The sequence below is a fragment of the Condylura cristata genome, unplaced genomic scaffold, assembly GCF_000260355.1.
Source record: "Condylura cristata isolate star-nosed mole 26May11 unplaced genomic scaffold, ConCri1.0 scaffold00012, whole genome shotgun sequence".
NCBI classification, from domain to species: Eukaryota; Metazoa; Chordata; class Mammalia; order Eulipotyphla; family Talpidae; genus Condylura; species Condylura cristata.
The window spans coordinates 22,610,303-22,636,430 of NW_004567113.1; the positions used below are offsets into that span (position 1 = coordinate 22,610,303).

Below are 26,128 nucleotides of genomic sequence, written 5' to 3' on the forward strand. Positions count from 1 at the left end.
TGGCATTAAATCTGTATATTGCTTTTGGCAGGATGGCCATTTTGATGATGTTAATTCTCCCGATCCATGAGCAGGGGATGTCTTTCCATTTCATGGTGTCTTCTTGTATTTCTTTTAACAGTGTTTTGTAATTTTCTTTGTAGAGGTCTTTTACCTCCTTTCTTAGGTTGACTCCCAGGTATTTGATTCTTTTCTGTTTTAATTTAAAAGGGGATTTTTTTTAATCTCTGTTTCTTCTGATTAGTTGTGTATAGGAAAGCCTCTGACTTTTGTGTGTTGATTTTATATCCTGCTACCTTCCAGCAAGACAATTTTAAATTGAGCTCTATTTACAACTAAATGTTTAATTTTTTAAAAATCATCTCTCAAATCACACTTTGTGTGGTACTATTTTATAACTGGTAGAAGAAAGCTAAGGGATCTAAAATTTTCTTCATAATATGGTTTTCATTCATTAGCTCTCAGGTTTTGATTTGGCATAATGCTGGAAGAATTTCCTTTGTTTGTTCAAATGGCCAGTATATGAACTATCAAGCCTCAACCCTGAAACAGCCCTGATGTGAATCAAAGACTGCTGAGAAAAGAGTCAGTTGGGAAGCATCTGACAGTGAAAGGCTGGTGACATGAGTAAACAGAGTTAGTTCGGGAATAAGAACTGCAGGCTGGGCGGGTCTGTTTGTTTGAGTTGATAGCCTCTCCCTAACTCTTTCATTAAACACCCAACTAACCTTCAATTGCCCTCTCAGAACTTAATGTCAATTCAGTTTCCAGAATTTCAAAATCATCAAATACACAAAGGCACTACACAGAAAGGGGATATTTTGTTCAATGTTAAAAGACTAACTTATGTGACAAAATTCTACAAATGCCCCCAGATGGGAAGCAGGATAAATTTAGAGATCCCTAACATTATTTGACTGTATTCATAAGGTGGGACACAACTTTAAAAATAAAATGTTACCGTCCAAAAATTTGGGTAATTCAGAGTACAGAAAAATTGGCAAGCTATTTCTGATAAAGTAATCCTTAACCTGCCAGGAAAACATGATTTCAGAGTTTCTAGAATACTAGTTCATACATGAACTCTAATCAGCAATAAAGTTTACGTACCATGAACTCTAATCAGCAATAAAGTTTACGTACATATCTTTTCTAAATTCCCCCTTGGGGAAATTCCATTGGTAAGGGCATGTTTTTAGCCAGTCCAGTCACAATGCCCCAGCATTTCTCAAAGTGTTCTCCTCTTTGCCTTGAACACCTGAAGATTCCTGGGTCCCTCTCCAGATCTATTCAATGGGAGTCCAAAGACACAGAGTCCAGAAATTTGAGCTATAAAAGATAATTTTTTTCCAGTGTTTATCAGTTCAATTTATATTCTCAACTGATTCTTCCAGTTCCAATCTTCCTCACAATTTTCCATTCAAAGATGGGATTGATGTTGGATATAAGTTTTATTCTCAGCAGGCATATCGACTTTTTTGTGTTTTTAGAGAAGTGACTCTGGTTTACAACACTGTATATGACTTAAGGTTACAGGATACACCTCTTCAAATGTGTGTTACCACAATCAAGGCACCAAAAATCCTTCACCACTGTCCATCTGGCCTCCTACCCCTTTACTCTTCTCTGACCCTACCTCCCCACTCCCTCACACCTTTCTTCTGATAGCTTCCATTATTCAGATTTCTAGGGTTTGTTTTGGTTTGGTTTGGTTTATTCCTTTGTTTTGTTTCTTTATATTCCACATAGGAGTGAAATCTGCTATTTGTCTTTCTCATTCTCATTTACTTTACGTAGAATAATCTCCTCTAATTCCATCCATGTTCTCACAAATGCCAAGATTTCATCTTTTTTATAACTAATCAGTATTCTATTGTGTGCATATGCCATATCATTTCTACACTCACCTGTCATTGAACATTAATGCTGTTTCCATAACTTGGCTATTACAAACATTGCTATAATCAACATAAGGTACATAAACCTCTTCAAATTAGTGTTTTTGCATTTTTCTGGTAGATATGTAGGAATGGAATTACTGAATCATATGTTAGATCTATATTAATATTTTGAGAGACCTCCATACTTTTTTTCATAGGGGTGAACAAGTCTATAGTCCCACCAACAGTATATGTGGGTTCTTTTGACACCAAATCATTGGCAACACCTGTTTCTTGTCTTTTTGATTTGGACCATTCTCACAGGCATGAGATAGTATTTTACTGTAGCTCATTTGCATTTCCTTGATAAGTGATGATGAACATTTTTTCATGTGCCTATTGGTCTCTGTATGTATGTTTTCCTTGTATAAGCAGCTAGTTTTACACAGAACTCATAAAAATTACCAAAACTGGAAAACAACCTAGTAACAAAATGTACAGAAGAGCAGGCCTGGGTTACATAATGAGCTACATAAACCACTTAAAAACTTCAACCAATACCTTTGCTAACTGGTTACAAATGGCAAAGGGATCCAATAAGAGTACAATTTTAGAGGATAATTACAAGCCAACTGTTTTAAATTCCCAATTTTCATTTACTTTTCTTTCTTTAAATCTTTGTCACTTTTCTTGCTGTTATTATTTGTTCACCTTTTCTTTCCTTTTGGATTTCCTCCAGGTACTGAGTATTAGGACTAGCTGTGGGTGACAAGAAACAATCATGATGATGCCACAAACGTGAAATTGTATTTTCCAAAACAATTATGTTGTAGTATATGAGCCCCACATTTTCTAATCTTGGTTATGCTTTCCTTATTTAAATCTAAATAAAGGAATAGTTTATATACTAGTAATATCTTCTGTAAAAACCTCCTTTGACCCTAAGTTTATAGCATTATCAAATACCTAGCTTTATTTTTTCAGAGAACCAACTATTTAAAAATTATGCTTCATGTGAGGAAAAGTGAAGCAAAAAAGTACATCACATCTAATGGAAAGACTGTGTGATTGATGAGAAGAGAGGGCCCTGCAGATAGATTACGTCCTAATTTATCATTCAAATAATACCAGGGAAATTTATATGCCTATATTTAGATTTCTTCCTCAAATAATATAGGATTCAAAACAATTCTCATTTTACAGAATAAAAATAAGGTTTAAAGGAAACCCATGTATGATTTGGTTACCAATTAAACATTTTTAATGCCTGATAATGCTAAAAAAAAAGTCAGAACTTATTTCTTAATCTTTTTATTTTATATTTTGTGTTTTTTTAAAAGATTGGATTTCTTCTCCCTTCCTTAAAATTTAAGATTATGTTTGTGCACATTTCCCTCTATCAAATGTGAAAAGTCATGCCTGCATTCAGATGACACTGTTGCCATCAACTGGTTAGAAAGAAATACTGCAAACAAAAATCTAGGCTTCTGTCACTGCATCATGATTAAAGCTCTGTGCAAGTAGCAGGTGAATTCCACCTGTGAATCAAGAACAAAACATTTTCTTCATCCTTGTTGACATAAACTAGGAAATGCCTCTTTGACCTAAACCAACAACTGTTGACATAAACTAGGAAATGCCTCTTTGACCTAAACCAACAACTGTCCTTTCCTCTATCTTCTACCCTGATTTAGCTGATGGCTCACAATTGACAATTTAAAAATCTTGGGCTCTCTCTCCCTATCAATAATGTCATTTCCTGCACTTATAGTTAAATACCTGGAGGGAAATCTGAGACCTGAAATGCAGAATGAAAACTGGCAAACTACCTACAAGGCACTATCAAAATATATTCACTTTTTTACGTGTTTTTAATCTTTATAGCCCTAGTAGCATATCAATATCTTTGTTTTACAGATTAGGAAGATGAGGTTCATTTTGATTCAGTAACCTTGGAAAGGCATCCAGTTCAGGAGCCTTGGGATAGGCTTCACACCCAGGAATGAGTCAGGCTCTCTCCACCACCTGTCATGTCCTGCCTTCACATCCCATCTCTGTTTTGTATCTTTCTGCTTCACTCCCTATAGAGTTGTATTTCCTATCCCAAAATGCCTGTCCCAGCACATTTGAATCACCCAGGGAGGTCTTTGCAAATATGAATACTGAGCTTACCTCCAAATCAATTATAACCAAAATTATAAAAGCAGAGCTCTAGCATCTCATTCCTCTCATTACGCAAATGACTTGCAATTTAAGAGGTAAGGGCCACTGGCTTAAATACATATTTAAAATTTTTCCCATTGACTTGAAATTTAATCAGGAATCTATCTTACTATATGCTATCTAATTAACACTGTTTCTCTCTTTTAATAACAGGTGGATGAGATATTTATACATTCGACCCTGAACAAACATTATATCAAGAACCAAGTAATCAGACTGACGTATGTATGTTTTGGCAAAGGTGGAGTCACAAATCTTTAAGAACAATGGGCAGAGACAGGATCACTTAAATCTTGTGTGGTTCTGTGAGCTACTGTCATGGCTCAGGTTCTCATATACATCACTTTACAAGAGTCCCAATATATAAGTCTGACCATCATTTTGTAAATGAAAAAAAAAAAAAAGACTTGGGGAGGAGGTTTTGGGGTATGCTCACAGTTCTCCAAGTGTAATTTTCCCCAAATGATGACCAGGATTCAAGCCTCATCAATTGATTGTAAAGCCCATGGCATAGAGCTGACTGTCAGGAACCTGTAGCCTTGCAAAACCAAGGAACAAGTCACTGCAATCCCCAAGTTATATTCTTTTGACAGATGTTCTTTCAGAAATATTTAGAAGGCAAATTTGACTACAAAATGCAATCATATGTTTTACCTGTAATAAAGCCTTAGTGAAAAGAGACATCCAAAAAGGTGCTCTTATTTTAATAAATTTTCTTTTTGTGTGGTAGAAGGGGTAGGCTTATCAATTGCAGAAACTGCTCAGAGGTTTCCACTGTTATTTGTTAAGCACACAGCATAAAGCATACAAAATAGGCAAAAACCTATAGGTCCATATGACTTATTTCCTTAGATATATTCTGACTTAGATTGGCAGAAACCATAATCATTTTTATCACTAACAGAACAAAGGCATACTGGCAGATTTCACCAATTTCCTTACATATTTACTAATTAATAACCTTCATTAATTAGTATAACCTCCACAGGGTTTACAGATATTATAAATTCCATAATGTTTGAGATAAAAGGTATATGTATATTGAATATTTCTAGATATCATAACCACTGTTTGCAAATTCTGATTTGACATAGCATTCTAGCATTAATATCATTGACTAATTAATGCCTTTGGATTTACAAGTTTATCAATAGGATTTTGTATAGATCCAAGGAAATTCTATATAATACAAATAATGCTTTTTTCTAAGTTAAAAAGGAAAATTACCTAATCATGTTAAGTTGATGAAAAATTCTGAGTATTTATATTTTCACATTCCAGAGCCTGAATCACATTATTTAAAATGCCTCAAAATTGCTATTTCCTCTCCTTTTAGTCAAAGAAATCAGAAAAATAAGCCTTCGTTGCTATTTAGAGTTGGATCTTTTGAAGTACAAAGACACAAGGTAGATCAATGGCTAGGTTTTGACTTTGTAAAGACTTTTCATTATTGGATTCACTACTTTCAAAGTATATAAAAATTCAATTCCACAGTTGAGGAGACTTGAAACTGTTATATGAAAAAGGTCAAGGAAATGGTCAGGTTTAATCTGGAGAAAACTTAGGGACTACATTATTATTGTCTTCAAATTCTTTATGTGAAAGAGAAACCTGACCTCTTATGTATGTCCCAACTACAAGACCTAAGTCTAAAGAAATTGATGGTAAAGGGGAGAGACATTTCAAATCAAAGTGAGAAATTCATGTAAAATAAGAGTAAAAATAAAAAAATCAGAGTAGACCAGAAAGAAATATGCATCTATAGGGGAGAAACTTTTTTTCCATCATTTTAATTCCTGAACTAGACTTAGAAGTTCACTTGCCATGAATGTCATGCTTCACTATCAAATACATGTGATTAGTCAAAGTTTCTTTCAATCCTCAAAGTTGGTGACTTTGTTATAATTGTTTGAAATCCAAGTCTTCACTGCTATAAAAAATCCAAGTTAATTTGGACTATGCATTCAAAGCAATGAAATATTGAAGAGAACGTGTGGCCTGTCATTGGGTCAGAGATTCACACAGAAGAGTGCCGTAGCTCTTGACATGGTCAGCACTTGAGGTATAATCAGGGGAAGAGAATAGAGTAAGGAATATAAGCTCATACTAGATGTGTTGTTTGAGTAAGCAGATTTCTCTTGTGTGTCATAGTCCAGAGAAAGATGGTGTGAAAGCAGATGTCATTATGATTTTCCAGTTCCCTTCTGCTGGGCGAAGGGCAGTAAGAAAGAAGAAAATACATCACATCTTAAATCAAAAGATAAGGAACACAAGAGCCTTGTCAATAAGTGCTTCATCCCTTCAAGTTAATGGTAAGTATCTTACTAAGTGATGAGAAATTCTGCACCAGGTAGCTTTAAGGTCTAATTGTAAACTTACTTGTTATTTCTATTCCAAGTAATAGCTATAATACATATGGAAAGAGATTTTCAGGCTATGAAAGTGACATTTAGAGGTTTTTTAATTCTCTAATGAAAGCATGTCTGGAGTTAGTCAATAGTATTGCCAATTGTGATTAGCACGCCTCCCAAAATAAAGACAAATCTTATCAATAATAGAAAGTTAATCTGACCAATGCCTCCACTACTAAGCCAGTGAAAATACCAGGTATTTCACAACAACTATATTTCTAAGTGGAACCATCATAAAACATGAACTCATTTTTGGTCTTTTAAAAGTATGTATGTTCTGGGCCCTCCCTGGTGGCGCAGCGGGTTAACGCACAGCACTGAGAGGCTAAGGCCACTTCCGCATGAGTTCAATTCCCGCCTGCCCCGGAGGTGACCATATGGTGTGGCAGACCACTCCTGACCTGCCCACTGCTCCCCTCAGCAGTGTACTTCATCGACCTGCCTGTTCTGTTCCCCACTCTATTGTGAAGCCTCTGACCACCCCTGACCTCTGGCCTGTACTCCAGTTCTGTATGCACAAATAAATGAATCTTAAAAAAAAAAAAGTATGTATGTTCTAATTATAATGAAATTATTAAATTTTGTTACTTTTTTCCCCCAATGGACAGTTCAAAAAGTGGTAAACTCTGAAGACATGAAAGTCTTCCTATAAATAATGTTTCAAAAATCACTGAGCTAGAGAATAATTAAAATCACTTTACATTTCTTCATTTTCACATTTTTGGTTAGTTCATTACACCATCATTACCATAATCGCTTCTCTAAAAGGAGAACCAACCTCTAGCAATGCCCTTCTCTATGCCCTTTACAAAAGAACCTCATTTCTGGGATGCATGCAAGCTCACCTCTATAAATATTAAAGAAGAGCAAAAAACATTTAGGACTGTAATAATTAGGAGGAACTATGATTAAAATCTCCATCTTGAATTTCTTGAGAAGCTCTCTGCAAAAAGGACCTGTACAAATACAGTTTAGAAATTCCACCTACAACATTTCTCTTGGGAATCCATCCCTTATATAAGCATGTTAAAGACTTTGAGGAGTCCAATTTGACAAACACCTATTAGTCTTGTTCATTTGTCTGCTTCCGCAAGCAATTACTTCCAGCAGACACATACAGATTTCCCTTACAGATTCTGATCCCAGACTTAAGGAAGCAACAGAAGAGAATAAGAGTGAGCGATTATCAGCTATGAAGTAAGACGCCCTGCCCTATAAAGGTCTCGCTGACTCTTAAGGAAACCTGACCAGGAAGTGAAAATCTGAGGGAATGGGATGGGCTGGAGTTTGCTGACGTGACATAGAGTCAGCTACTCCAGGAATAAAGCTAAGGACCTCTCCCAAGCCAGGAGGGAAGAACCTGTCTAGGTCTTAATTCTTCTTTTTTTATTGTTATATGGGGAAGCAAATAAATCAAGGTTGTGAAATAGTGGCAATAGTGATAAATTGCATGATGTAATTTCCAATAACCAGGTAATTTGCCAGAAATTTAAAAACCTGTGCTATCTGAAGCCAGAAATAAAGCATAAAATGGTCACTGGTTTCTGGTTTATTTCTTACAGTCTCAGTTTGTTAGCTGCAGCTTATTTTAATTGCTAGGTAAGAGTAAGGGGCAGGATGTGCTGATGAAGAACCTCACCTGAGAGTTATCTAAATCTACCTCCACTGAGTAACGGCAGGACCACCCAAGTAACTGGTGCATGGTTTGGCCTCCATTTTTTTTTTTCATCTGCACCATTGCAATAATAATGTTTGTTAAAGTCATAGAAATATAATGAGGATGTACAAAAATAAAATATGGAACACACAGGTTATTCCACTTAGAAAGCTGCATAAGGTTTGGAAACTTGAAAACATAAATGCAAATAATTAACTAATCAAAATTTAAAAACACTGACACTACTGCATGGGTAGTTTGACTCCTCTTACAACTGTTCTCCCTTAAAATCCAATCCTACAAACCCCAATTACACCCCCAATTACACCCACAGCTATTACACTTATACTGGTATCATTCCTGGAAAGGGGTGATATACATCTTAAGAAATCTCACATTATATTCTTTTCCATTTTAATGCATTCCTCAAATGGGAGATATTAAATTTATTTTTGTAATGGGGTAAGAAATTTACTAACTTAAACTACATTTAACAGAAAATTGAGGTACAAAGAGTTATTAAGCACTGAGCTCTGCCCTGAGTAATAGTCTTAGCTGCATAATGACCAAGGGTATTCTTGAATAGGGTATGTTCAAAAACACCCACTTTGCAGAGTTGACCATCACTAGTTTTCCAGGTGACAGGAATATGAAGGTGAATATAAAGAAGCATTTTTCTTTTGTATCGTAAGGAGTTAAATGCAGAGAATATGAATCTGAGAAACAAATCACTGGTAAAGTGTTTAGTCATATTCTGATCAGCATGCCACAGGACCTTTAAATTATCACCACTTTTTATGCAATCTTCCAGAAACATAAGTCTAAATGAGTGTTTTATCAGATTTATAGCTTTGTTAGAAATTAACAGCTTAGACACTGGTCAGCCATGGAGCTAAGCCAATATCCTGCAGCTGTTCAATAAGAATACACAATAGTTTATTCTTCAAAAAATAATTTTGATCATTTAGGAACTATATTTTAATATATTTTAAATATAGTTTGGCATTTCCAAAGTCTTCTCATTTCAAAGACAAAATAATATTAAAACTTAAATAAACAGAAAGAATAAAAGCAGACCTGTTTTGGTTGAGGCTGTTTTAAGCCTGAAGACAGCATATATTTGCTCCATCTTTCTCCACTTCCTTTGCCTCCTAAAGTAAAATCCAAGAGACTCATATCCTGCACTATTAAAAGAGCCTGTTCTGTATTCATGAAAACTATTTCTGAATTTTTCTCTACTTAGGAGAGCTTTAATTATAACATAAAGGTCTCAGGTGTATAACATTAGAATTTTACATCCTAATTTTTCTGCATTATGATCTTGCCATATGAAGATATGAGGGGATTGTTTTAAGTAAGTCAGATTGAGAAAGACAAATACCATATGACTTTACTCATTCAAGATAAAGATAAACAAGCAGAACAAAACAAATTCCTGGACTGTAAGAACAAGTTGATGTATTAGACGTGTCTCCTGCTATATTAGGTAGATGACTGATCTACATGTTTAACATTAGAGTCCATATTTGATCAAATCCTCTGCTAATTTTTGGTCTTTGAGACCAACCAGGAAAATCTCAAATTACCACCCTTTGTTCTATTTTGTTTTTCAGCAATGAGCTCATCAACAGGGAAGCTAACTGTCCAAGCATGTAAGTCTAGTTAGCTTATGAAAAGAAGTTCAATTTCTACATCAGGATGGACATGTTCAATTAACTCATTCATTTCTCACATTTTCTTTGAGAGAGAATAAAAATTGGGCAAAGGATAAAATACTCTATTTTTTTTTTAACTCGCATTGATCATTCCATTATGTTCAAGAAAAATATTTCACATGGTGGAAATCTGGGACAATGTGAAGAAATTATACATTTCTTGTATGGAATAAATGAACTTGTTTTTTTCTAAATTTTAAAATGCTGTAAAATGTGCTTTTTGTTGGACATGAGAAATATATGAGGAGGCAGACCCCATTTCTATGGTCTATAAAATTCACTTTAATATATTTATTATCAAGGTTGGCAACAGCTCTACTTGCTGACTTCATATCACTGGAGTATGAAATTTGACTTTATAAAGGTGTTGATAGATTTTTTTATAAAGGTGTTTACATATTTGCCTCTGCATCTTGCTAACACATTTAATATTTTTATATATTCTTCCATTCAGTAATTATCTTTCTGCTAGTTGATAGAATATCAACTAGCAGAAAGTAGTCAAGGAGTTGGCAGTACTTGAGTGACGATGACCCTGTCTCTAAAATTAAAGAATTTGAATGTAGGGAAGGCACAATGAAATCAGGAAGTGATTATGATCAGTACTATGAGGACAAAGTATATATTGATCCAGGAGTCAATCAGAGGCAGCTAACCTGGTCTTGACAGGTCAGAGTGAGCCCTGAGCTAGGAGAGGCCATGGAGAGTTAGTGTCCTAAGGAGGAAAGTAGTATGTAAAAATGTCTTCACAAAGCAAGATATTAGTCATTTCTTGTCACTGGAAAACTTTAGTGTGGCTGAAAGAGAGTGGGGATTGGAGAGCATAGGAAAGAGCTATAAGTACTAGTGATCAAGGATGGCTCTGACTTCACTTGAAAGACTATTACGACTTACAGATGGGCTTTAAGCATTTCAGGAAGCTCACTCAGGTTGCAGTGTGAAGACCAACTTGGAGGAGTTAGACTAGAGGCAGGAGATGAACTGAGAAACGGTTGCAGTCCTCCAAATGAGAAAACAAAGTGGTAGTCTCGCTAAAGTAATGGGGAAATCCAAAATGGAACAGTTGAATTATGCACAATATTAGTGAAATGCATTTTCTTCTTTGACACCTATGAGTTGGAACAAGAACTGAGCCTATCATATTTTCTTTATTAGCACCATTCCCCAAACAGACTAAATTATTAGGAATCCCAAGCAGCAAAATAATCTGATCTGATTCACATAATAAAATATGTATTTACTCCCAAAAGTGAATTTGAGGTCTATAACCTCAAAAATGAGAGAATTTTCATGATGTATTAATTTTGTATATGCTGGGAACTATTCACTCTGAAAAATACAATGCAGAAAGGTTCCAACAAATGGAAAATTACTTGTGTGGCTAGAGGACATTGTTCTGGTGAGGGCTTGGTGTCAAAGTAACACTACTGGGGGTTCCTCCCTGGTGGCGCAAAGTGCTGTACTAGAAAGCTAACCATAGCCACTGCATCACTTGTTCAATCCCTAACCAGGGAGTGACCCACATGGTGCAGCAGAGCTCTCCTGTCTTGCCTGCTGCTCTCCTCAGCAGTGTATTTCAGCACATCCACCTTCTCTGTTCCCCACTGTCTTTGGTGAATCTGCTCACCACCACCCCCACACACCTCTGGCCTGTACCCCAGTTCTGTATGCATAAATAAATAAATCTTTAAAAAAAAACAAAGGTAATACCACTGGATCATCTAAAACTAGGAAACAATTTTAGTAAGAGTTCCTTATGTATCTATATAATCCAAGTCCTGATTTGAAATATTGTGGTATGTCAGCCCTTTGTAGTTTACCATAGGCAATATAGCCACATCTAAAGATGTGTTGCTGTTTTGTTCACTCACTGCATCTGAAAATAGAATGGACATTAATACTGTACATATTTACATAATGATTAATGCATACACCGTTTTGCTATACTTTTACTTGCTCTGTATCAAAAGTTTACAGAGACATTTCTTATACTCAATGAACTCATCTCTTTCAGGCTGTGGTAAGCGAGTTGTTCCATTAATAGTCAACAGAATAATGTCTGGCGATATTGCAGCGAAAGCTGCCTGGCCTTGGCAAGCTTCCCTTCAGCGCAATAACATACATCAGTGTGGGGCCACCTTGATTAGTAATACATGGCTGATCACTGCAGCACACTGCTTTAAGACGTAAGTTATTTATTTTAAATTGTACTTTACTACTGATTTTTTTAAATCTGAGTTTTTATATTCTGAGTAATGTTCCAAATATCATGGAGGGAAAATAAGAAAAAAATTATTTTTGGTTCTTTTTTAAATAATATTACACCTGTATATTTATTCAGAATTTAAGTAGTCATTATCCTAGGTATCTCTGTAAAGCAGATGGCAGAAAGACTTTAGTGCACAAAACATTGCCCAGATAGAAAGCTGGTTATAACTATGACCTTAGGCAAGTTACTGATTTGTTCTTGGAAAAAGATGGACCAGATTTTCTCAAGTTGCTTTAAAGTCCTAAAAATGTGATACTTAAATAAATTCTGTTTCACTGGAGTCTAAGTCTATATGTTAATACAGATGTGTCAAGTTAAAAATATATATATATGAGCATTCATTAGATTCAATATATTTGAAAGTACTGAAGTCCTGTATTGAGATGCCCAGTTAAAGATAGGACTGAATATCTCTAGTAATGATGAGTTTGCTAATTCCAAATTGGCCAGATTTTGTGGTACTTAACTTTTGCAAGTATCTATATAACAACTGGGCAACAATCTTCAGCCTACTAACTTTCACTCCCTAGCATTTGTCCTTTCATTTGAAACTTAAGTTCAAAGCTATTTCTTCAGTACAGTTATTGCTTAGATTATATTTTTAATTTGACTCTTATATGAGAGACTTTCCTAACTATATATAGCATCATATGTAAGATAAATATCACTATTTTATTTCACATCAATGTCTAGATGTCCTACTATCTTGGTTATTCCTTCTTGAGTGTTCAAGATTTTCTCAGCCTTATAACTTCGAAGAACTAAACACACTTCTTAACATAAAGATTATTACTAACATAATGAGTAAGTAAATTGGAAGCTTTCTGAAAATAAAAAGAATAATACAAATTGAATGATTAAGAGCTAAAGAACTCACTTTCAAAAAAATTTTAAATAGGTATTGAATTAATGAGATTATTTTTCATGTTCTGCCAAACATCTCAACTGTTCATCATATCCTTGACAGTATATTTTCTCAGTATTGCAGATAATGTAAACATTATGTTCAATAAACATTATGTAAACATTATGCGGGTAAGTAACACACGCTGGAAATGAAAATAATTGTGTGGCAAAAAAAATAATTTTCAAAAGAATTTTGTTCAAGTAATAAGAACTAAATGATTAATTTTAGTAGGTATAAGGCTCCAACTTCGGTTTAAAAAATCCAAGTATATCAGCACTAAAAGCACTATGTGCTTTTCAACATGTGGAAACTGCTTTGAAATTTTTTGTCAGAAGACAGTCAATTGTTCACAAAATTATGTTGTGATTTAGATTGCATTAAAAGAAATGCAGAACCCAAAGTAAATGGGATGCTAGATTTTCTATTGATCAGATTCTGCCTGGGATAGTAAGTTCTGTTTTGGCTTGGCACGCTTAGTGGAAACTTGACAAAATGAAATGCTCTTAGAGTAGAAATCTCAGGTAGTAAATAAAGATGAGAGCATACCCATACAGGCTTGCCATTTCAAGCATGGTGATCAAACTAGCAGTATGCACATCACTAGGAAATGTGTGAGACAAAAATCTCTGGCTCTGTCTCAGACCTATAGAATCAGAGGCTGCCTTTTAATAGGGACCTCTGGTTATTTCTATGCATGTTAAGTCTGAAAGACACTATGCTAAGACACCAAAAGTTTATCCTAAGAAGTGTGATAGACATGGTAGTTTCATCCATATACCTAAAGTGGTTTCATGTCCAAAAGAATTGGAGAATAAAAAAAAAACCCTGTGGGGCCCTCCCTGGTGGCGCAGCGGGTTAAAGCACAGCACTCAGAAGCTTAAGCCACTTCCGCATGAGTTCGATTCCCGCCTGCCCGGAGGAGATCCACATGGTGCGGCAGACCTCTCCTGACCCGCCCGCTGCTCCCCTCAGCAGTGTACTTCATAGATCTGCCTGTTCTGCTCCCCACTCTGTCTCTGGTGAATCCTCTCACCTTCTGCATCTCTGGCCTGTCCCCCAGTTCTGTACGAATAAATAAATAAATCTTTAAAAAATTAAAAAAAAAAAACCTGTCTAAAGTGAGAGCCACTCAAAGATTAAAGGGTTTCCAAAGTGAAGAAAGACATTAGGCAAAGAGGATGTCCTCATCTGCAGAAGGGCAGAAGGGCTTAAGTTTAGCACAGTCATCTCTTAAGATTTTTCTTGTAATAACAATCATTATTATTTACTAAGTTTCAGTATGCTGCAAGCATTTGGTTAGGGACTCTACTCCATTGCCTGGAGTAGAGTACAGGGGATACTTTACTCTTCACAGCTTCCACTGTTTGATTTATCCATTCATTCATTTACTGGCTTGTTTTACTTTTTCTTTCATTAAAATCATATACACTCACCAAATAAGGCACAACACATAGATATTCAGTAAATTTTTAGCTGTTGAGATTGTGTTGTGTTTTACAGTTCTAAAATTCAACTGCCGTTTATATATTCTGTTCACTTCTAACCTTTCCCAGTAACGCAAAACCACGTCATTGGACTGTTAGCTTTGGAACAACAATCAATCCTCCATTAATGAAAAGAAATGTTAAAAGAATCATTGTCCATGAACAGTATCGCTCCCCAGCAAGAGAGTACGACATTGCTGTTGTACAGGTCTCTTCTCGAGTCACCTTTAGTGATGACATCCGCCGAGTTTGTTTGCCTGAAGCTTCTGCATACTTCCGACCAAACTTGACTGCCTATATCACGGGGTTTGGAGCGCTTTTCTTTGGTGGTGAGTATCTCAAAACAAGTAGACCGCTAAGCCTCATTGAAGACAACATACTTTAATTTCCATCAATCTTATCCTATCAGTCATTTGCACAGTGGGTTGGAATATTTGTGCCTCTTGTTTTAAATTTATATATTAAAGATTTATTTATTTATTCATACAGAACTGGGGTACAGGCCAGAGTTGCGGAGGGTGAGAGGCTTCACCAGAGACAGAGTGGGGAGCAGAACAGGCAGATCATGGAAGTACAATGCTGAGGGGAGCAGCGGGCGGGTCAGGAGAGGTCTGCCACGCCATGTGGTCACCTCCGGGGCAGGCAGGAATCGAACTCATGCGGAGCGGCTTTAGATTCTCAGTGCTGTGCTTTAACCCGCTGCGCCACCAGGGAGAGCCTGTGCCTTTTGTTTTAAAGGGACTAAAATGCCACTCAAATTACTTAAGCAAAATAAAAAATGACCAACTTGGCCCTTGTAATGAGATGAAATGAGTCTGGATTTAGACATAGTTCAGTTCATGATTTTGCATGATATAAGCTCTAAAAGAGGAGCAAGATTCTCTCAATTTTTCCATTTCATGAAATTTGTCCCTAGATCGCCTTCAGATGGAATGACTCTAGCGCCACATAGTGGCAAAAGGAACCAACAGCAACTCGGGATTTACATCTGCTCCTACTATAAAATGTCCTGCTCTTCTCCCAGATTCCACATTAATCCCTGAAAAAAGCCTCTTTTGGCCTCACTTGAGTCCAAAAGTACTTGGAATGACTGGCCCATTCAAATGCTTATACCCCTGTATATTAAAAACGGCAGGGGTATCATTGGCAGCCTGGGCAGGTTCACATAGGATGAAAGAAAGGCAGATTCAAAAATGGGAGCTCAAGGGAGATTTTAAAAGAAGTGACTGTTTCCACAAGCAACACAAAAGCCTTTTTTTTTTTTTAAAGATTTATTTGTGCATACAGAACTGGGGTACAGGCCAGAGACTCAGGGGCGGTGAGAGGCTCCACCAGAGACAGAGCAGGGAGCAGAACAGGCAGATCAACGAAGTACACTGCTGAGGGGAGCAGCGGGCGGGTCAGGAGAGGTCTGCCGCGCCATGTGGATCTCCTCCGGGACAGGCGGGAATCGAACTCATTCAGAAGTGGCTTTAGCTTCTCAGTGCAGTGCTCTAACCCGCCGCGCCACCAGGGAGGGCCCACAAAAGCCTACTTTAATATGCCATGCTCAGTGCATGTACCTCAAATATGCTGTAATCTTCATGGCCACCTGCAACCCAAGACTCTCCCTCACTTTGAGTCCTATCTCCCTATCTTTTTCATTCCACCTCCCAATTTTTTGCTCCGTCCCTTATTTTCTTTTTCCTTGATCATTTCACAAGTCTTTATTTTGCTCCGTTACAATCTCCACTTGCATCAAAATCTGTGTCAGGACTAGAGACTAGTTTAAATAATTCCAGAAAAAGAGATACAACTGTATAAAGATTAATCTCTGACAACACAGTTCCCAATGCCCATTCTAATGATTTTTCTTGGTACACTAACCTAATCTCCTAAGAGATAAAAATTTCATTTTTAGGATTTTTTTGGGGGGGTGGGGGTGGGAGGCCTCTAGTCTAGGCACATTCACATAACAACTAAGTTTTCTTTTGTTTTTACTCAAGAACCTTCCTGAGAATTGCAAAATCCATCACAGATCCTCACATAATTTACTTACAGAAATACTAATGAAGACACATTCAATTCTTTCATTAAATATGACCCATGGCAGGTTTTGGTCTCTAGATTATGTTCACATATCCTACATAGTCTTGTCCCTTAGTATACACATTGGGATATTTATTGCTTTCTGTAAGGCTGAATTACCAATCACAGAATATATTTTCTATAGTTTATAATCCCTAAGGTTGGCTGAGCAGAGCTATAAGTCTGTTATCTCTGTCTACACTCTGGTGGCTTTCTCCTATGCCAGGGTTTATATTCACCAGTTCATGATGATGGAAGGGATCTCTCAGATCCCTGTTGGCATGGTGGGAAAATCATTTCAACTGTGAGTTTAAATTGGCACAGAAGTATAGAAGCCCAATACTTTCTGAGTAGCAAAGGAGTTAAAGTGACATACATACAGAACACTACATCTAACAATTGTGTAATACTCCTTTTTTTCAAGTTTTCATGGAAAATGAACCAAGATCCATATTATCTAGATCCATAAACAAACCTCACGAAATTTAAAATAAGTGATTTTAAAATATGTTCTGACCACAGTGGAAGAAAATGTAAATCTGAAAGATAATGGAGAAACCTTCAAAAGCTTAGAAATTAAACAACACGCTTCTAATTCGTCCATAGGTTAGAGAGATTTAAGTAGCACAGAACTGAATAAAAATGGAAAAATATGAATATATACTGGACACAGAAATAGAGAAATGGAGCAATAAAAATGCTAAATAAACAAGAAATTTAGAGAAAAATAAAAGTGAAAGAAAATAGTGTTACTGGGAAAAAAAGTAGATTGTTGACAAAGAAATCAGTAATATATCATCATAATCAAGATACATTTCAGGGTTGTCCCGAATTTATGAAGTAGACTCTGTCAGCTGGGTTTTTAAAAGTTATGAATTTACACTGTCACATACAAGATATAGATTATCACTTTCACTTTACCCTTTCTGGTACCAAACATGATTTTTTTTATAATAATGCAGTGTGCAAAAAAAGAAATTATGTTCAATTATATTCAAAGAACAGAATAACCTGAGCAGTTTTTATAAGTTTTAGTAAATAACTCTCCAGAAATAAATCCTGAATTGTTATTCTGAAGAAATTGCTCTTTGTATTGTTTTCCTACAGATATGTAACATTACACCAATTTGAAAGCTAAAAACAGCACCCATTTTTTTTTTTTAATCTCTTAGTTTCTGTGGGTCAGAACTTCAAACACAGCTTAGTTGGGTTCTCTACTCAGGGTCTTATAAAACTGCAGTCAAGGTGTCCACTGAGGGTATAGTTTTGTCGTGGCTCCAGGTTCTCAAGGTTGTTGAAAGAACTCAGTTTCTAGCAATTATAGAACTCATAGTGGATTGGGACACAACACTGCAAGCTAGCCTCAGCCACTTCAGTGCAAGTTCATTCCCCTGCCCCAGAAGTGACACACATGGCGCAGCAGACCTTTCATGTCTCACCTTCCGCTCGCCTCAGTTTGCCTGTTCTGCTCCCCACTCTGGTGAATCATCTCAATACCCCTGTACCTCTGGCCTGTATCCCAGTTCTGTATGCATAAATAAATCTTTTAAAAAAAAAAAAAAAGAACTCCTAGTAACTGCATCTATAATGCCATTAGGAAAATGTCATGAATTGAGGAAAGACCTAAACCTTTTAAAATGATTTGCCTGATTCAGTCAGGTGCACCTTAAATAATCTTCCTAATGAACTCAATGTCAAAGTCTTTAGGGCTCTGAATCACATCTGCATAATGCCTTTACTTACATAACAAAACCTACTCATGAGAATGACAACCATCATATTCATAGATTATACTTGTAATTGAGGGGGAAATGAGATCACACAGGAGGCTTGGCCATGATATCCTGCCTGCTATGGCTTCCTGATTACTGTATGTTTGATCTTGTAAAAAAAAAAATCACTGAATGTGTGTGATGCCCTTGCTTTCAAACATAGGTAGTAGTTTTCTTGCCATAACGTTGCTTTCTACAACTAGTGATGTAACTCAAATCTAGAATACCAATCTTGTAATACATAAGAAAACATTGTTTTTAAATGTCATTAAGTATGTAAAAGCTTTTTTTTAACAATATATAAAGGATAAAACAAATATACATAATCCTATTGTTATTTTACAAACCAAGGGAGTAAGCTATCTAGATCCCCAATTTTTGGGTACAATGTAGAGTATACAAATACAATTAAAAACATGGAATGTCTTCCTAAAAAAACCAATTTTGCTAAAGTAAAACTACAAAGATTGTCCAGAAAAAAAAGAACAAAATGTTTTTCTTGCTTGCAGAAATATTCATAATAACAATATGATCAGGATGACGATGTTAATAACCACTGACATGTGCTAGATTTTAAACCAGATTTTTCTCTAGAAGCAGCAGACATCATTACCTTGTTTTATACTGATAATTTTAATTCAAAAAAGATAATAAAGTCCACTTACTTCATTCTAGCTAAAGATGCTGATTACAAACATTAAAACTATTTCTCTTAAGGGGAATCCCAAAATGATCTTCGAGAAGCCAGGCTGAAAATCATAAGTGATGATCTATGCAAGCAACCACATGTGTATGGCGATGATATAAAATTTGGAATGTTTTGTGCTGGATATATGGAAGGAATTCATGATGCCTGCAGGGTAGGTGAAGAGCAATTACTTTGTTAAGATCCAAACACAAATGACAAAAGGGTTGGAATTGCTGATATGAAAGACAAAAACAAAAGTCTCTGCTATTTTAGCTCAAATTTGTGATGCTGCTATTTCCAATTAAGGGTTTAATTAAAAAGAACTATCATTTGTTGTAACCACTGTACAAACAGCAGCTACACTGATTTAAGGTCTATCCCAAGATGGCATTCAATTACTGAAGAACACATATGGTTGAGTCTGGCAACATTGTTCTAGAAGTTTCATAATTTAAATTCCAATAATTGGAAACACGCAGTTTAACAAAATTAGGTTAGAATTGTCGTAGGTCACATTTTTACTCATTCTGTTTATTCATTCAAAGAAAATGCTTGTTAAGTGTGGCCAACTGTGTGTCATTCACTGTTCCAAGTACTTGAAATACAATCTTGTGTAAAAATCTGCATGTAACTTACTTTCAATGAAATTGCATTAATCAAAGTTATACCATGAAAATTAGATAAATCTTGGAAGGAAAAGACTATGGTCCTTTGAATATATACAAGAAATAAACATGACTAGCAGGGGTGAAGCTGGGGGTAGCTAGGGTGGAGGAGTAGGAATTAACCACAAGACTGCAAATGCATATGTGAAAGTCCTATGATTAGGGGGTGAGTATAAGAATTGTAGGAATTGAGAGAAAAATCATGTGAAACAGAATGCATTGGGTCCAGTGTACAGCGTCAGGCCAGTCGTTATGAAGGGCCTGGTCACGCAGGGTCTTGAAAGCCACCATAACTTTGTTTTCTTCTTTTCCACCACTGTATTATACCCCACTGGCCCTTTCCCCTATTTTCTTTCCCCTCCTTAACCTCAGAGATCCCACTTCCTTTATTCGTGCGTAGTTTTTATAAGTATTTTTGTTTTGCCTATTTCTACTCTATGTAAATGTCCAACACTTGTCATTCTGAACTGCTTAACTACATTTAATTTCCTAGAACCCCTTCCATTTTGCTGTACAATGAATGGCAACATTTCACCTTTCCTTATGGCTGAGGGTGTCCCACTGTGTAGCTCATACCATTGCTTCTTTATCTAAGCCTCTATCAGTGAGCACTTAGATTGCTTTTGTGTCCTTGCTATCATAAATAGTGCTGTAATAAGCATTGGAGAGCATATAATTTTTGAGCTAATGATTCATGTTCTTTGGATGGATGCCCACAAACAGAACTGCTGCGTTATATGGTATTTCCATTTTTACTGTTCTGAGGTAAATCCCTTTTGCTTCCAAAAAGGCTGTATCAGCTTATAGGAAGCTGACAGGAAGGTCCCTCTTACCATGCATTATCTCCAAAACTTTTTGTTGGAGTCTTTTCAGCGTAAGCCTTTCTCACAGTGTGTGACAGTATCTCATATCTAACTTACATCCCTTATTAAAAATGATGACTCGGCCCTCCCTGGTGGCGCAGCAGGTTAAAGCACAGCACTGAGAATCTAAAGCTGCTTCCGCATGAGTTCGATTCCCGCCTGCCCCGGAGGTGACCACATGGCGTGGCAGACCTCTCCTGACCCACCCGCTGCTCCCCTCAGCAGTGTACTTCATCGATCTGCCTGTTCTGTTTCCTGCTCTGTCTCTGGTGAAGCCTCTCACCACCCCTGAGCCTCTGGCCTGTTTCCCAGTTCTGTATGCACAAATAAATAAATCTTTAAAAAAAAAAAAATGATGACTCATATTTTTTTCATGGCTTCAGAACATGCTCTTTGTGAGTCAATTATTCATATTTACTATTATTGACTATTGGCTTTCTATCTTGCATACTAACCCCTTGTCAGTTGTGTCAAAGGATACTAACCTTCATTTAGAGGATGAATGAGCTCTGGGAATCTAATGTACAGCACAGTGACTATAGCTATTAATACGGTGTCTTGTTATTTGCTAAGTGCTAAGAGTACTTTGAACTTAAGAAGAAACCTTAAGTACTTTGATTACACAAAAAGTAGCTGTGTGAGACAATGCGCATGTCAGAGAATGAAAGGCAGTCATCATTGTACAATGAATACTTGTCAAATCATCACATTGTATACTTTCAATATGTGTAATTTTATTTGAAAATTACACCCCTTCTGGTTGAAAAAAATTAAAAGTAAAATTAAAATTTAACCCCTGGTGGCTCAGAAGCTAAAAGTCTCAGGGCTATCAAGAGATCACCAACCACTGCAGCATGCAGTGTTAGTTCTATCCCTGGCCAGGAAGCTAATCTACATGGCACAGCAGATATCTCCTGCCTGGCCTGCTGCTCCCCTCAGCAGTGTATTTCAGTAGATCTGATTGTTCTGCTCCCTACTTTGTCTCTCGTGAATCATCTCACTCCCCTACCACTCTGGCCTATACCCCAGGTCTTGTTTGCATAATTTTTTTTAATCTTAAAAAATAATAAAATTTAAAATTGAATTTTATGCTTTACAACTTTTGAAATTAATGTTTCAACTATTTACTATTTATTGACTCTGTATGACTAAAAATAAATGTATAGTTCATTAGAATATCTTTAGCAATAATTCATTTTATTTGGCTAATTTTCTTTTTTTCTTCTTTTTTGACTTTCAGGGCGATTCTGGGGGACCTTTAGTTGTAAAGGATTCTAAAGATACTTGGTATCTCATTGGAATTGTGAGTTGGGGAGATAACTGTGGTCAAAAGAACAAACCTGGAGTTTATACAAAAGTTACTTATTACCGAAAATGGATTGCTTCAAAAACCGGCCTCTAGTTCACTATAAAAGCTTAATATCAAAACTGTATGCAGGCCATACAGGTATGAGAATTGAAATTTTCAATGGATGAAGTAAAATGAAATGAGGTTCACTCACTGACTAACAATATGAGACCTATGACATAACTAATTTTAGGAACATTTTAATAAACCACCACTACTCATAGTCAATTTGTAAGAGATTTAAATTTACAAATGGGTCAATTTAGCCTGGTTTGAAAAATATTGCAGAGATATTCACCTATTTCAGTGAGAAGCAATGTAAATTTTTGAGGGTAGTTGTAAGAATTTTAGAATGTCTATGTCAGGGATGCCCCATTAAGTGAGAAACTTTGTAAACTCACAGAGTTCAGGAAATGCTTTCATAATTTCTATTATTTGTTCAGGTTCAAAAATACTTCCCCCTACCCCTTATCCTTCTGTGTTTCCTAGAGATTTTTCCAGCATAAAAAGTATATTCTCTATGTATAAGCCCACTAGCATGATCTTCATTAGAAATTACAAAGTAACAAAGTATGGTAATAAATGAGGTCAGATATGTCCTAACCTTTTTCTGTAATGAAACCTAATTATTTTCACTGATACACACAACTGCTGTATATATACATACATACACACATTCAAAGAAAGTCAAGTTAATTAGTGAATATATATTACCTAACAATAATTATTTTGTTACAAATATTTGGGGGGGCTATGGCCACATAAAACAATGGTTACCAAAATAATTGACATTCTATAGATGCATTTACATGTTTGGACCACCAGGAGGTAGCTTTGTACATCATTACTGTAAGGTTAAAAATCTAGAAAAACCTGAGACTATGTTGATACACTGAAAAAAAGTTTATTTTCTTGTACTGTCCAATTATACCCTACAATTTGTAGCAGTAATATATTGTTGCAACCATGAAATAACTGAAAAATTTTTTAAGCATCAATTTTGACAACTTACCATACAGAATTTATGATCAAAGTGATCTAAAAGAGCAAATAAACCACTAAATGTCTAGAGTCAGTCTCATATTCCAAGATAGAATTAAATGAAGACATGGTATAGACTGTCTGACTACTCCAGCTATTAAATATTATTAATTCTCACTGGACAGTCATATACTCGTGCTATTAAAAGATATACCAAACTGGGCCCTCCCTGGTGGCGCAGCGGGATAAAGCATAGCACTAAGAAACTAAAGTCACTTCAGCAGAGTTCAATCCCCAGCCATGGAGGTGACCCACATGGCACAGCAGACCTCTCCTGACCCACCCGCTGCTCCCCTCAGCAGTGTATTTTGTCAATCTGCCTGTTTTGCTCCCCACTTTGTCTCTGGTGCAGGCTCTCACCACCCCTGTACCTCTGGCCTGTACCCCAGTTCTGTATGCGTAAATAAATCTTTAAAAAAAAAAAAGTTATACCAAACCACTAGAAAACAGTTACTTTGTAATAATACCTTCCTCCCCCCTGCTATTGAGAAGGCATGAAAATAGTCCTAACATAATCCAAGAGATTTGTAAATTATTAGCCAAAAAATTGACTCATAATTTATATTCATTAATTTGGAAGCTTAGGAAAGACTGTATTAGTCACGCAACCAAGATACTTATTGTAGAGAAGCTGAAGCCAGGAAACATCAATGATTTGACAAAGCTATCGATAGTTTTTATCCCCATAAAACCTAAAAGCAAGTACCAATTTCACATACACTTTCCTTACAAAGTATCCTCATAGTCACCTATGTTTATTAAATCATCCTATCTATAAAAAAATTCAGCAAGTACTATTGAATCTATTTTAAATTAGGAACTCTTCAGGGAAGATTTCTAAAAGCTGTGATTCACTTAGGCAGCTGGCTGCCAATTCTATGGACTCCTTAAGATAAACTTGCTATGTCATATATAAAAATATACTTAGACCTATAAGTTATTATATTGTGGTGGTAATATAATTGACTTTCAATGTTAAGATTCCAGATGATCTTAGCATTATGAACTGTATTTCTAAACTGTTTTGTGCAGCATTTTATTCTGGGTTACATGTAAACAAAAATAATCATTTGAAATCTAATAAAGTTGGTTATCAGAGCATTAACAATAGCACATCTGTGTTAGGCCAAGAGCATAAATCTTTCTTTCATCTGCTATGAAGACATACATTTCTCCTATATAATTACTTTGGGTCACTCTGATGGGTATCTCAACCTTGGTGTTTTTGATATTTTGGCCTGGATAGTTCCTGGATGGTAGGGAGCCCTGCAGCAGACACTGACTTTCTACTCACTAGAAGCCTGTAACACACTCCTGCCCCTCCACCAATTAGGATAACCAAAACCTACCTCTAGACATTGACAAATGTCCCATAAGGAATGAACTTACCCCTTCTTATATATTTAATCATTTTCAGGAATGAGAAATAACTCAAAGGTTTTATAGCTAGTTTTTAAAAACTTTTATCTGATTAAACAGTATTCACTCTCATGTGCCTATAAGAAATAGCAGAATAAATGGTTGATTGTACAGTAGTGGATTTTTCAAAAACAGACTGATCTCCCCTAACACCATGGGGGAGAAGACTTCAATCATTGACCTACCCAGAGTATATTCACAGAATGTCATTAACCACTGTCATGAAAACAGGTTTTAATAAATAACGCTAGTAGAGATTTTCTATTTGACCACAGTCTATCATAAAAAAGATACTTTACACCATAGTTCCATAAATACATAACAAAATTCATATATTTTAAAAAAGAAATTTCATAAGGTATAACTCTGCTAAATGCAGTAAGAAAAGTTTATTCCTTTGTATTGCACAATTATCCCCTATGGTTTATGGCTGTAACTTACTGTTGCAACCATGAAATCATCAAAAAATTGTTTTAATAAGCACCAATTTTGAGAACTTAGCATACAAATTTATGGTCAAAGATCTGAACAAGCAAATAAACTCCCTAAATAACTAGTGAAGACATTACTGTCTTTTCATCCAAAGGCCTTCACCAATCTGCTTAATTCCCATGTGTCATATTATCTATAAATCTGTGATTATTTTCTTGTGATTAAGGCCATTCCTTATTAAATGTGCCTAATAAGAGACAATAGGTTAAACTAAAACCCATAAACATAACTAATTTCTAAAAGTTCACAGAAAGGAAGTTGAACTTCAGAAAAATAACTGATACTATGTTTGTAAATTTAATAATGACTGTCCTTTAGTTTTCATTAGGAATCAAGATTTAGCTGTTAAACCAACTTTTAAATCTTTCGATGTTTTACAAAGTTAGGAAATATATGTACTCTCATTTTCACTGCAGCACTATTTATAATATCCAAGTTATATAAACAAGCAAAACTCATCAACAGATGAGTAGATTAAGATGTGATGTATATGTGCAGTGCTAGCTTTCAAAATTGAGCAAAGACCCACTTCTGCAGACTCAGAAGGCTCAAAGGAAATCTTAATAATTAAAATCTTCAGGGTATCTGGCCACATCCCACATGTCAGATCCCAGGTTTTCTCAGCTGGGTCTGACTTTGGAATAACAGATCTGCCTTTGTTGGGCATTCAACCATCATTCAAGTTCAGCCACTTTAACTAATCCTGTGCTTTATATGCAGTTTTTCTTGCTTACCTACTACATGTGATGAGGGCTTCCTAATATTTACCAAAAAGAATCTGAATCTCATACTGACTGTATGTTCTGTTAATTAGCGTCAACTTTTCATTACCCAACTTTGAGTACATAGGTAGCCTAGTGGCAACTATGCAATTCCACTGTCTTCTTACCTTTCAAGACATATGGATGAACACATTGGGACTTGGTGTTAGAGAATTTCAAAATATTCAAATTAGGTTTCCAAGGAAGAGTTTCCCTTACAAATCCCTGGTAACCCTAACTTCCAGGAATGGAGTTGCCTGACAGCTATGATTAATGACTCCAACAAAAGTAACATACCAAAAAGAATCAGTGGCAGTTCTTGCAGGAATACAGGTCATGGGGGCCTAGGATTCCCTCAAAGGAATATTTCTAAATCCTTAAAAGTATGCTTGAAATTTAGTAAATAAAGTACTTTGTCTTTGTGTTAACACTTTCCTAGAAAATTGGGCACAACTAGAAGTCCCTG

The 26,128-nt window shown here is 36.0% G+C and overlaps 1 protein-coding gene across 1 annotated transcript in view; it reads left to right on the top strand.

Annotated features, from left to right (window-relative positions):
* The window catches only part of TMPRSS11A (transmembrane protease, serine 11A), a 46,913-nt gene extending 25,034 nt beyond the window's left edge, over positions 1 to 21,879 (top strand). The window contains exons 4-10 of the mRNA XM_004695949.2: positions 4,257 to 4,324; positions 6,255 to 6,415; positions 9,785 to 9,823; positions 11,901 to 12,072; positions 14,616 to 14,875; positions 19,103 to 19,249; positions 21,842 to 21,879. Coding sequence (XP_004696006.2) covers positions 4,257 to 4,324; positions 6,255 to 6,415; positions 9,785 to 9,823; positions 11,901 to 12,072; positions 14,616 to 14,875; positions 19,103 to 19,249; positions 21,842 to 21,879 — 885 coding nt within the window. The remainder of the gene's footprint in view (positions 1 to 4,256; positions 4,325 to 6,254; positions 6,416 to 9,784; positions 9,824 to 11,900; positions 12,073 to 14,615; positions 14,876 to 19,102; positions 19,250 to 21,841) is intronic.
* Positions 21,880 to 26,128: the final 4,249 nt, after the last annotated feature.